This window comes from Thamnophis sirtalis, unplaced genomic scaffold, assembly GCF_051295495.1.
Source record: "Thamnophis sirtalis isolate CommonGarterSnake01/CBP01778 unplaced genomic scaffold, rThaSir2_p1.2 scaffold_13, whole genome shotgun sequence".
NCBI lineage: Eukaryota > Metazoa > Chordata > Lepidosauria > Squamata > Natricidae > Thamnophis > Thamnophis sirtalis.
In genome coordinates, this window is record NW_028261393.1 from 29,530,757 (window position 1) to 29,544,046 (window position 13,290).

The following is a 13,290-nucleotide window of genomic DNA, read 5'->3' on the forward strand; positions in this document are numbered from 1 at the left end:
TCCGGCCGGATTGACAAGAGCTTGGTCTCCGCCCAGCGATGTAACTTCTCCGCCTCCAGCATCAGGGCCTTGGAGTGGGTGCCCCCTTGGCGGTTGACATGGGCCTTGGAGGCAACGTTGTCGGTTAAGACCAACACATGGTTGTGTGAGACAATGTCCTGAAACTCCAGGAGGGCTAGGCGGATGGCACATAGTTCTAGCCAATTTATGCTGTTTGACAGTTCCTGATTCGACCAGCGCCCCTGAGCTACACAGTCCAGGGCGTGGACCCCCCCATCCAAACAGGCTGGCATCCGTTGTAATCTGGATGCGGTCCGGTTCCTTGAAGGGACACCCCTGCAGGAGTTTGGAGGACGTCCACCAACGAAGGGACATGAGAGGCTTGTGTGGGAGCCGAACCTTGGATTGGGAATGGCTGGTCTGTGCCCTCTGGAAGGGGAGCAGGAACCACTGCAGTGGGCGCGCATGAAATCTGGCCCAGGGAACCACGTTGATGCAAGACATTTTTCCCAGCAATTTGGACAGCGTCGCCAACGGCAAGAGTCTTTGGGACATAACTTGAGTGGCCAGGTGCTGGATGCTTTGTCGCCTCTCTGGAGAGAGAGAGACCTTGCAAGACACTGAGTCGATGATGGTTCCCAGGTGGAGCAGCGACGTGGTCGGCTGCAGGTGGCTCTTGGGAAGGTTGAGAACGAACCCGTGACTGCGCAGCGAGTCCATCGTGATTTGCAGATCTCGTAGGGCCTGGTTCCAGGACGAGGACAGGACCAAGATGTCGTCCAAATAACAATTCACTCGTATTGGGACCGAGCGCAGTGATGCCGCTACAACTGCCAGGAGTTTCGTGAACGTGTGCAGGGCCGATGAGAGGCCAAAGGGTAAGGCCCGGTATTGAAAGTGACGGCCATTGAACTGGAAGCGTAGGAAACGCCGATGTGCCGGATGTATGGGCACGTGGAGGTACGCCTCCTTGATATCGACTGATGTTATCATGTCGCCCTGGCGGATGGAGGCCAGTATGCTTTTGAGAGATTGCATTTTGAATTTTTGGTATTTCTCATTTCAAATATGTTTTATTTTCATTTTCATTTCATAGTCACATATACTGTGCATAACCGGGGCCATATAACATTGAGCAATAAACACAGCCATCCTTGTCAAGAATACTTCCCAAAATACAAACCCAATATACCACTTCAACCCTCCATACACCCTTTCTTTCACCCCCCCTCCAAGTTTCCTTTCTCCCCTCCAACATTCCCCTCTACCCTACTTCCCCTCGCCCTCTATCACTCCTCTCTCCCAATACACTCCCTCCCTTCCATCTCACCCTCCCTCCGATCCTCTCTCCCACCCTCTCTACCCCTCTTTCTTCTTTCCCTCTGCTCCTCCCTTCGGTGTATTTCTACTATCTATCAATATATTCAGCTTCCTATTTTTACACTAGAATTAAAAAAGCAACAGTATACAAGTGCAATCATGTTACTTTAAAATCTAGCACATACTATATTTCCCCCCTCCCCCCTCCCCCCTATGACCCCACCTCCCTTCCCCCCTCCCGACTTCCCAGAGCCCGTACACGGTATAGCTTTTTATCAAACACAGTCTAAAATATATTAAAACCAAGGAAATTAAAAAAAAGAAAGAGAAAAGGAAAAAAAAAGTCAGTAAAATCTCTGCGTTGAACTCAGCTTCTTGCCGTTACACAAACTTTAAGCAGTTTACATTATTCCTAATCTAATTTTTGGTATTTGATGTACCGATTGAGCCTTTTCAAATCTAGGATGGCCCGCCATCCCCCCGAGTTCTTGGGCACCAGGAACAAGATGGAATAGAATCCTAGGCCTTCCTGACCCCTTGGCACCTGTTCCACTGCCCTGATTGTGAGAAGGTGATGTATTTCGGCATCCATGAGTCGCCGTTTTGTTGGGCACCTGGGTACGGGGCACTTGATGAACCGTCTCGGGGGAATGGAGAGAAATTCTAGAGTGAGGCCCAGCCTCACGACCTGCAGGGCCCAGGCGTCGGACGTGATCTCCGCCCACTGATGGGTGAAGGGCAGGAGATGCCCCCCTATGGCTTCCTCCCCCTGCGAGTCACCGGTACCTCCGAAAGGACCGGTTTCCGGCTCCACGAAACTGCCTCCTAGTCTGGGGCTGCGCCTGATTCTGCTGGCGACCCCTATCCCTGGCGGCCGCACGATCCTGGCCGCGATCCTGTGACTGGGAGAAACCCCTGTTGTAGTGGGGAACATAGGGAGCAGGGGCAAATCCAGAATCCCCAGCCCGAAAGGGCTGTCGCCTATTGTAAGGCTCTTGTCGTCTATGGGCCCGGCCCCCGGTGGAAGGAAGAACCTTACACTTATCCCTGGTCTCAATGAGGATGGGATCCAGCACAGACCCAAACAAGACACCGCCCTTGAAGGGCGTGGATGCAAGGCGCCACTTGGACTTGACATCAGCCTGCCAATGGCGGAGCCACAGCAAGCGCCGGGATGCCACATTAGAGACTACGGCTCGAGAGGCGAACTTCACTGCACTAAGGGTGGCATCTGCAGAAAACTCTAAGGCTGCCTGTAATTTGGTAATATCCTGGTGAAGGCGCACTTCCTCCAGCGCAAGCCTACTCTGCAATTGTTTAAGCCAGACCAAGGAAGTCCTATTAAAAATGGACGCTGCTGTAAGGTTCAGGCTGTAGCCTGATGAGTCTTGCGAATAACTGTCTTGGCCTTATGGTCCTCTGCCTTCAGGCCCTCCGAAATTTCAGATGGAATCAATGCTGGAATGGCGAGGGCAGCAATAGGAGCATCAACTGTGGGAAACTGGAGAAGAGCTTCCAACTCAGGAGTAGAGGTGTAGACTTTCCTATCCCCATTGCTAGGTGGGTTAACCGCAGTCGATTGATCCCACTGCTTTTGAATCAGATCAAGAAATAACTTGAGGGAATAACATCCTGCAAAGCCACTTGCTCAGCGAAGAGTCGCTCAGTAGCATCTAATCCTACAGCCGTGCTGTCCTTAGAGGCTGCCTCCCCCATGTGGGTGGTGGTTTTGGCCTTATACAGTAATAATTTAAAGAGAGAATGTCGAAATAAACCAGGGGCAGTAGGCTGGTCCAGGGGCAAGCCCTCATCATCAGAAAATTCCCTGTCAATAACCTTGCCTTCCTCCACTAATGCTGACTCCTCGCTATAAACAGAGGGTAAGAGGCAAGGGTGGGTCAGTCTGGAGAACAGAGGAATCTCCCTGCACTGGCTGGGGATCAGGCCCAGCGTGGGCCACAGTGGCTCTAGGAGGCTGGGCTCTACGAAGCAGCTCCGCATCCACCCCCCTAGAAATAGCTGCAGATATCATTTGGTATAAATCAGGATGAAGACCCAAATCCTGGCCTTCCATAGGCCTGAGGCCTGCAGCAGTAGGGGTAAATGTAGCAGAAGGCCCTGCACATGGAGGCAAATGGGCCGAAGTCCCACCTAGCTCCGAGAGAGACAGAGGGAATTGGGGCCCCAAACCCCCTTCTGCAGAAACGGGAGCCCAGGGTAATTGAATATCAGGCGGCCAACCCTGCTCTGTAGGGCGTGCAGGAGAGGCACACTGCAGGATTAGTACCGGGGGCGAGTCATGAGGTGCTTCAGAGGCCTTAGATGGGGCCTTAGACTTATCCCTGCGCTTATGGGATTTGTCCTTAATGGCGGATGAGGCCTGAGGCCTATGGCTGGAGGCCCGAGTAGCGGCCCTGCCGGGCCTAGGGCTATCTCCCCCCTCTCGCCAGGGGAACGGGGCTCACAAACTGGCTCCCCAATACCTTTGGACCCAGACTGGTCTGCCATTGTAACGAGAGGGAAGAGATTTGGAAAGGCTCAACCTCGTAAAATGAATAAAGGCTCCACCGCACAAAGCGCCACATGCAACAGTAACTGGCTGAGACGACCTCCTCACTGACTCAGCAAGCCGCAAGTGAGAAAGAGGTCCGTTGGAATGGCGCTGACGCCAGGGCGCGAAATCACACGCTCCGCCCTCTCCGGCCGATTCCTGCGCATGCGCAGAGGCCCAAACCAAAATGGCGGCCGTCTCCGAGAGTACGGAGATTCAAACCGCACAGCCATGAACGGCCGCTGGAAAGCCTGGCAGCCACAAGCCCGTGGCGAAAAAGCCCCAGATCTCATCAAAACAGCACAGCGCAGCAAGGAAAAGGCACCTGGGCTGAACCGCGCCTCAGCGGAGGGTTGCTCCCAGCGTAATATAGCACAGGGCGGTGCACCGGCCCAGGACGCGCACAGAACTCAAGCGGGGGGTTGCTCCAACTCCACCCTGCAAGCGTTGCTGCTATGTCCCGGCTGAAGAGCCTATGGACCTCGCAGCCCCCGATCTCAGGCAAGTAACCCGCTGGTAGGGAGGATCTGGGCTTGCAGCGAACTGCCGCCTCCACCTCTGAAGAAATATTCGAGATTAATTCGCAATGTGTGACTGCAGAATCCAATTAAAGATGAAATTTGTCGATTAGTCTAAAGAGAAAATTGAAATGCGTCTCATTAGGCTGAACTGAGTAAAAAAACTGATCCGGTCCAGTCAGAGGAGGCATGGTCAAGATTTGCATACTCAGTCTCTAGGCTAATGGACAAAGTTAACCCATGATTGGATTCCCCAAGCAGCACACAGGAGAACTGGCTGTTCCGGCAGGCCTGGGGCTGATGAGTTCCCGGCCCCACTTAATCTGATATGACTGTTGCGTTGTTTTTAACTTGCTTGTTTGTCTCTTGTTTGTATTCCCCTCCCCCCCCCCCCCCGCTTGTTAGCCGCCCTGAGTCCCTCGGGATAGGGCAGCATACAAATATAATAAATTAAATGAAATGAAATGAATTCATGTTCCTATTATTTATCCATTGATATCAGTTTTCGCAAACTACAATACTCTGAGTCTTCCTTGTCCCTTAATGCCAAGGTGAGTTTATCCATCTCTGCGCAATCAAAAATCTTTTGGATTATCAAACAGTCTGTCAGCATGGTATCACTTTTTCAACATTGTGCGAGCACTATTCTTTCTGCTGCAATTATGTGCAAGATTAAATATTTTATCCCTTTCGTATACTTTCCCTTAATAATCCCCAGAAGGAACAATTCTGCTTTCAGCTCTATTTGGGTGTTTGTAATTCCTGTATTTTGGCCCCAATATTTTTTAGCTTTCGGGCATAACCACCATGCATGGAAGAAGGTACCCTGCGCCTTTCTACACTTCCAACAGTTTGGATTTAAATTCGGATACATTTTTGCCAATCTCATGGGGGCTAAATGCCACTGATAAAACATTTTGTATTGGTTTTCTTTGTACACAACGGATTTTGTCATTGTGTAATTTTTATCCAAATTCTTTCCCAATCCTCCAGCTGAATATTATGACCAACATTTTTAGCCCAGGCTATCATTGTTCCTTTTACTATTTCCTCTGCCATATCAAAATTTAGTAAATAGTTGTATATCCTCGATATTAATTCTGTACCTAACAGCAGTTTGTCTAATTCCTTTTGGCTCTATATCAATTCCAATTTTTTCTGTTCTAAGAGATTGTATTCTGCACAAAGGAGCCTGCTGCTGCATTTTAGTCAAGTCGATTCAGTCATCTGGACGTGTGCCAGATTGGCTGCTGTTTAAATCCATCTTTTACCACCTGGCACCCAACTAAAAAAGCTGAGCTGAGCAAAAGCACCTTAATTGCCTACCGAAAGGGATGATGAGGGATTTTGGGAGGCACCAGTAATTCAAAGTAAGGCAAATCTTTGTACTTCTCCAGACCCACAGCCACATAATATTCGCCATTCATCAGTTCCTCCCCCCGGGAGATGAGATCGCCGTTCAGCTTGCAGAGCCTGACAGGAAAAGCACAGCAGAAACAAGTTCATGAAAAGTGGGAAGAATCTGAGGAAGGAGCAAGGTTGGCTGGGGAATTCTGGGAGTTGAAGCCCACCCATCTTAAAGTTGTCATGATTGAGAAGCAGCCTTTAAGAAAGCTTCTTTGAAGTACATGGGATGAGTTTCCATGAAAATATGTAAAAGCTTGCAGATAAATTTCTCTATTTTCTGTCATTCTGAACTTAAATATGAAGCACAATGTTTACCAGCTTTTAGACCCTACACAGTGCTGCCTAAAATGTAGAGCTTAATTGGACATTCAAACTTCAAGATGAATTTTGCAGCACAATTATACATACATGTTACATACAAAACAGTTCTATGTGAATACAAATATGTGAATAACCTGGTTATTGAATTTGCCCATTACTGAAATGGAGCACTATATTAAGTTGTACGCTGGGTTTCCCAAGACCTGAATCACAAACCAACCAAGATGGACACTAGACAAGTTCATCACATGGGTAAAGGCACCTGCTGGAGATTTATTTGACCAAGTAAAACCTCTGCGAAAACATAGCCAGAGAATTGTAAAGGATGTGGCATCTTCTACAAATTTCCTCCTGTTTAAAGACCAAAGAGGAAACCAAAAAAGTGTAAACTAAACCCACTGATCCCTCTGTTTTGTGTTTTGCAGGTGGACTTGGCTCCCACAGCCACCATTATGCAAAAACCTAGTTAACCGAACCCCTGATGGCTGTTTCTGCCAATGAGCTTGTTTCCTCTTCAGCCACTTCTGATATAACATGAAGCCGTCTATTTTTTTTTTCCTTTTGGCTCTGGCTTTTATGGGAGGAAGTTGTGTTGCTAAAGCCCAGCTGATCCAAGGAGCTTCTGCTCTGGCAATGGGCTTTGTGGGGAGCAGGAGAGGTCCCCAACAATTTGCCCCAGACACCTCAGCTGATCTGCCTGCTTTCACAATAAGTTATACTGTCCCATACATGAATGGTATGTAGGCAAAAAAGATCAAAAGAATTGCATCTGCCTTAGAAAAAATGTCGTTTTCAGGATTTTCCCTTCCCTGAAATTGAGATTCCTTTTTCAGACTGTCAGTCCTTTTGCCAAAAGCCTGGACTTATTTAATTTGAAGCTGGGACAATTGAGGCAGTTTGATCTAGTGGTTCAAGTCCTTTCTCAGCAATGAAATCCGGCTGGGTGGCTTTGGGCCAGTCCCTCTCTCTCAGCCCAGCCCACCTAACAGGGTTGTTGTGGTGGGGAAAATAGGAGGAGGCAGGTGTGCTGGATACGTTCACTGCCTTGAGTTATTTGTAAAAATAGTAAATCCCAGATAAAAAGGTATAAAGCAAGCTGAGCTGATTTTTGGCATAGAAAGCTCACAATTCCCCCAAATCATACCCAGCTGGCTCATTGCCAGGATCCCTGTGCAGAGAGACCCCCAGGAGGCAGCCCCCTCCAGACTTTAAGCCAGAGAACTTGGGGGCTGGACAAGCCTAGTTCTAGGCTACCAAGGGGGCAGCAGAGCCTTTGATTCCCCCCCCCCCAAAAAAAAAGAAATAGCCAACGATAATTTAAAAACTGCGGACAGCACTTACTTCTTCACTGCTCCAGTGCGCAGGTTTGCCTTTTCTGACAAGTGGCCGAGGATGATGCCCCATTCCTGCAGGGCGCTCCTGGCCAGGACCATTCGGAAGGGGGGGGTCAGCAGGTCTCCGTTGCGGAAAACGCTAGAATGGCAGAAGCAGAAATCCCAGCTTCCTTCCCTGCGGAGCTTCCTAAGGGAAGACTCCCAACTATTCCTCTTTCCCTCTCATTCAGCTGTGGGAGGATCTGGACTTCATAAAATTATATAAATGGAGCACAGATGAACATCTGGACTCAAGAGCAGAGAGAATTTCAAGTCTGTGAGTCTTTATCTCTATTTCTGCCAGATTCTATTTCTGCCAGATAACTGAAGGAGGGGACAAGGGTTTGGCCCCATGTTCACAACCCTGCCTGTATTTTCCAATCACTTTGCCCATCTTTTTTCTTATCAGGAAAAGCTTTACTGGCATTAAGGGCCATATTAAGACTGGGAAGGCCCTCTGCTGAGAACATTCCCCTCCTTCAGCACTGCCTCCTTCCAGGGCTGTTGGAGACACTAAGGATGGAGGTCCTGGGGATATAAATTGAACAAACTTCAGAGACAAAGAACAGTGCCAATTCTATCTTTAGTTAGTTGTTTATTTCTTTATTAGATTTTTATCCCACCTTTATTATTTTAAAGTAATTCAAGGCAGCTAAGATACCTAATACTACTTCCTCCTACTCTTTTTCTCCACAACTCCTCTATGGGTCAGGCTGAGAGAAAGTGGAGAGCCCAAAGTCACCTAGCCAGCTTTCATGGTTAAGGCAAGAGTAGAACTCACTGTCTTTGGTTTCCAGCCTGCTATCTTAACCTCTGGACCAAAGCTCTTTCCCTGAGCTTCCCCATTTCTTCCTTCCCTAATCCGAGAGGGATTTCCAAGGACAGGAAAGTCACTTACTAGATAACACAAGGAAGGTTTGTTTGCCGCTTCCATCTTACAGTAGCCATCATCTTCAGAGGAATACCTGGATAATTCTGAATGCCAAAACATCATCATAATCATCAGCAATAGCAGCAACAATAACACATCATTATCTGTCCTTTGTAGGTTCTAGCACTATGTTTCTTAACCTTAGCGCCTTTAAGATGCATGGACTTCAACTCCCAGAATTCCCCAGCCAGCTCCAAAGTCCAAGCCCAATTTGCTTGAGGCTTAGAAAAGCCTCGCTTGCCCCTGTCTCCTTAGGCAGAATACCCTCTTTTAGGCTGCTTTTAATACATTGGTACATAATACAAAGTTTTGACAGTAGACAGAAGGCCTCTGGATCAAAAGCTTCTCCTGGTAGTTGAGCCCTCTGCATTTGCAAGTATTTCTTTGAAGTGCCCTCAGAAGGGTCTAGGACAACTCACCATGGCCAAATCACTGTGGGAGGCCACTGGGAATTTCAATGGGGGATGACTCAAGAGAGGGACCAGTGAATTGCAGTGGGCCTTGTCTTGCCTTAGCTGTGAACCTCCTCAGGCTAGAAGTCCTTGAGGATGGGGTGAGCTACAATTCTACTGGTCCCTCTCTCGAGTTATCCCACGTTGAATTGTCCCAGGGCAAGTTGTCCTATGATGAGTTGCGCGCAGAGAGATGGCTGCGGTGAGTCGGCCACAGCAAGTTGTCCCATTCCACCCCAGAATGTGACATGGCTGCCTCTTTGTTCTAAGTTTGGGTAGCAAAGCATTTAGCACCTTGGAGGGAGGTGAGACAATTATTACACACAACATTCTGCAAGCAAACATTCATTATGGTTATACAAAGAACTTTTAGTTACAACCATTCCTTTAGTGTCTGCTGAAAGTTACAACAGCACTGAAAAAAATGCCTTACAAGGGTACTTAAACTTACAATCACCACAGTATCTCCATGGTCATGTGATCAACATTTGGGTGTTTGGCAACTGGCCACATGGTTGCCATTTACAATCTTCCCAGATGGCTTCCCACAAGCAAACTCAGTGGGGGCAGCTGATTTGTTTAATGACCATGTGATTCACTTAGCGATTGCAATGATTTGCATAACAACTGTGGAAAAAAGGTCGTAAAGGGGGTGGGACACTTAACAAGCATCTTATTTAGCAACAGAAATTCTAATCCCAATTATGGTTGTAAGCCAAAGCGAACTTTTAATTGCCTAATGGCCAGTACTCCATAAAATCCGCTCATCCTAGGAACTTTCTAAAACAGAACTGGACTCTTCCATTGTGAAATCAGTTTTGGCCCACCCATGACCACTGACTCACCTGGGCTCCATTTTTTTCCTGGTGCTTGTTCAGTTGCTTCATTCCAGGATTTGCATAGCTGTCAAAAATGATTTGGGAAGAAAATGAGCCACTGAGCCGATTCAAGGGACTGTGCTGGGGAGTTTTGGGTTCAAGTCTCAGTTCAGAGCAGACTCCCCCACTTCTACAGCCAACTATTTCTTCCATGAATGCTGCAGACTTCAAATTCCATAATCCCTGTTTGTTACAACAGGCTGACACATTCACATCTCTGGAAATGGCCAAAGAGTGTGGCAAAGTACCTCTTAAGAGGTGTTTCCTAGTCAAACTACCAAGATATTCTTTGCCATGGATATGGGTTAGAGTGCAACTTCCATCACCTCCCGTGTCATTAGATATGCTCCAGATGCCTTTTAGAGAAGAAAAGAGGAAAGTTGTGTGGACTTCAACTCCCAGAATTTCCCAACCAGCCATGCTGGGAGTTGAAGTCCACATACTTCAAGCTGCCAAGATTGGGAAACACTGAGTTGGGTCAACCAGAGAAGACAAAGTGTGGTGGCCCTTCAACTCATCTTTAATTCAAAGAAGAGTTTGAATTTATCTTTAATTCATCTGCCCCAATAAAAGTGCCTTCTCTAGAAATAAGATGAGTTGTACATGTGATGCATCCTTGAAGTAAGAAGCAGAGTTCCACCACCCGCTATCCCCAAACTTATAATTTTAATAATGTTTCTGACAGTTCAAACAATTGACCAGCCAAAGGCAGCCAACCCCAAAATTCTGCACAGTAAGACAGTAACTAATCCCACACTGTAGCTAAGAGATGGTTGTGAAGCCGATATTCCTTAACTTTCGTCAATTAGGCACCCGCTGCAGGAGTTGGTTTGTGCCGGCTGGCAAGCCCAAAAATGGCCCTCCGGAGGCTGGTTAGAGAAAGATGTCCAAGGGGCAGAAGTTCAAACTTTTCTCATTTTTTTTAAAACAAAGCCAGAGGCTCCTGGTGCAACCAGTGAAGAGACTCAGGGCAGTCGTCTTGAGACAGGAGAACCAAATGAGATTTAATGGGAGGTGTTGTCCTCAAAACCTCAAGTCAAATGCCAGAAAACCCCACAAAAATAGAACCTTTCTACTGCAGCTTTTCCCAGCCTAGGTTTCCAGACGTACAGTATGGGGGCTATGAATTCTCTAAACTCCAAATTCCAGACTTGAAGTCCCAAGATCTATGAAGGATTCCGCCACGGGGAGTCCTTCTCTGCACTATTCCAGGCATTCTACAGAGCTGTGACTTTCTTCTTTAAACAAAGCCCATTTGAATCTTGTGCTGGAGAAGCTACCAGGTATCGTCGCAATTTACACATTGGCTTGAGTGCTGGGTGCCGAGAAGAGCCCTCTGATACTCCTCCCACAAGGACAAGGGCTGCTTGAGGACTGACATCAGGTGGTTGCTGTTGTCATAATTCAAGGGCCCTCGTCCTCCCTTGAAGGCCCAGCTCTAGAGAAGGGCCCAGAGCTTCAAGAGATGCTCAGGCTGCCTCTTCTGCTTTGACTCAGGTCTTTGACTGCAAGGGGAAAGGGAAGTAAATTGCTGAGAATGTGCTTTGGTTCCCCTGCCAGGGTCAGATTGGCTCTTGGCTTGGCTCGGCTTCCCCTGGAACTCTGGGCCTTGGAAGGGTCTCTCCCTGCCCCACCCACAGGCTCACATTCTGCAAAAACCTCTAAGGAATCCACAACTTTACCTTGAACTTTCCTGCCAGTGAATTGGTCTTCTGCCTCCCCACCCACCCCCACATCCCCTGCATTGGCAGTTGCTAGCATAGAAGGGCCTCCATTCTGACCGCAGAGTCGTTGAGGAAGGCACCTCTGGCTTTAAGTGGCAAGGCCTCTGCAGCTCTGGATGCAGAGAAAGAGGGTAGGTTCCTCTGGTGCTCACCCTGCAGAGGCATTTGAGCTACTCTCTACAAGGACACCCAGAACAATTGTACACCTCTGCTGCTCTGGGATATTCACCCTGCTACATCATTCAGCACTATCAGGGTCAAACTTCGTCAAATGATTATTGTGCTTTAACATAACCATCATTATGAACCAAAGTGAGCTTACCACATTTAGGTACCTGTAATCTAGTACATTTTCATTTATTTTACTTTTACATTTTCATTTCTATGTTAAACTCCTAGGCCTTTTTTTTAGATTTTCATCTTGCCCCTGATGACTTATATATACTTTTAAGTTTGTATGACTGTAATAAAAATGGATTGGATGAGGTTACTTACTCAAGTCTTTTGAACCGCTCAAAACCTGCAGCCACGTATCGGCACCCGTTCTGCAGCTCACTCAGCTCCGCAATGCGATGACCCTCTCGAGGTGTGTAGATGCTCCTAATGGCCACGGGGGCTTGGATAGTGCTGGTCACCTCATTCAAAAAGGCGTCAAAAGTCAGGAACCGGCGTTGGCTCACAACAAATTTCCGGCCCAGGAAAAAGGGGTCCCCATTGCGAAAGACCACCACATTCTTGGCAAGGGGTGCCACTGCCACCGTACCTGAGACCATCTCTCCTGGACTGCAGACCCCAGGCTGCTTGTCTGAGAAAGCTCCCTGACAGAGGGGCACCTTGGGGGCTTCTGCAGCCAAACAGCAGCGCTCTTCTGAGTGTGCCAAGTTGCCTTCTGAGAGGAGAACTATGCCGTTTCCATAGTACCGGTTCAACAAGGAAAGAGAGAGGGAGTGCCCTCCACTTGGTGAAAGATTCGGGTGTGTCTGTGGCAGAAACTCCTCTTTTGTGGAGGTATGAGGAGCCAGTTTCTAGAAAGATATCCCCTCAGTCCTGGAAGCAGAGATGTCAGCTCCGCTGTCCATGAGATCAGAGGTCGTGCCATAATGAAGGTGGGACTACAAAGACAATAACATGCTCCTCTCTACTCTTCTGCCTTGGCTCGATCCAGGGCACATGCTGGGAATTAAGCCAGGGTTGCCCCAATCAAAGGAGACTCCTTGGGAATAAATCATAATAAATCCCACAATGCAGAGTGAAGCACTTTCCAGTCAGTGGGCATTTCACATCCCACCCAGGCACGATGAGCAGCCTTGGGCTGCCACTAGGGTGGAAATGCAAGCGCTACTAAATGACTCTGAGGTTGTGGTGAGCAGCTCACGTAAAATGCAAATCTGTTTTGCAGATACTGTAAAACCCACAAGTGGATTTGGAAGGACATTAAAACCATAACAAAGCAACAGTGCCCAGTATGTCGGGGTCCCTTCTCCGTTCTTGGCCCCAACTGTTCAACATATTCATTGCAGATCCTGCAGTTTCCCAAATCCCCTTAAAAAACTAAAGATTATGAGACTGACCAGAGACGTTATTACTCCTGACTCTGTTGCTAGTTCCATTTGGAGAGCTTCTCTCTTTAAATGCCTTCTTTTGCTTTCTCTCTTTTAATGTTCAAGCTTGCAGGGATGGGGCTGTCTTTTGTTGAACTAATGTAATCCACCCTGAGGATCTTTGGCTTAAAATCACACTACAGTATTGCTACTGTCTTGTTTAATTTAGAGCAATGTTTCTCAACTTCAGCATCTTTAAGACATCTGGACTCCA

The 13,290-nt window shown here is 47.8% G+C and overlaps 1 protein-coding gene across 1 annotated transcript in view; it reads right to left on the reverse strand.

Moving 5' to 3' along the window:
* The window catches only part of DCDC2B (doublecortin domain containing 2B), a 37,322-nt gene extending 24,032 nt beyond the window's left edge, over positions 1–13,290 (reverse strand). Inside the window, exons 1-5 of the mRNA XM_014057662.2 lie at positions 11,971–13,290; positions 9,719–9,776; positions 8,389–8,465; positions 7,459–7,590; positions 5,716–5,862 (exon numbers count right to left, since the gene is read on the reverse strand). Of these exons, the coding sequence (XP_013913137.2) occupies positions 5,716–5,862; positions 7,459–7,590; positions 8,389–8,465; positions 9,719–9,776; positions 11,971–12,248 (692 nt within the window). The 5' untranslated portion in view covers positions 12,249–13,290. The remainder of the gene's footprint in view (positions 1–5,715; positions 5,863–7,458; positions 7,591–8,388; positions 8,466–9,718; positions 9,777–11,970) is intronic.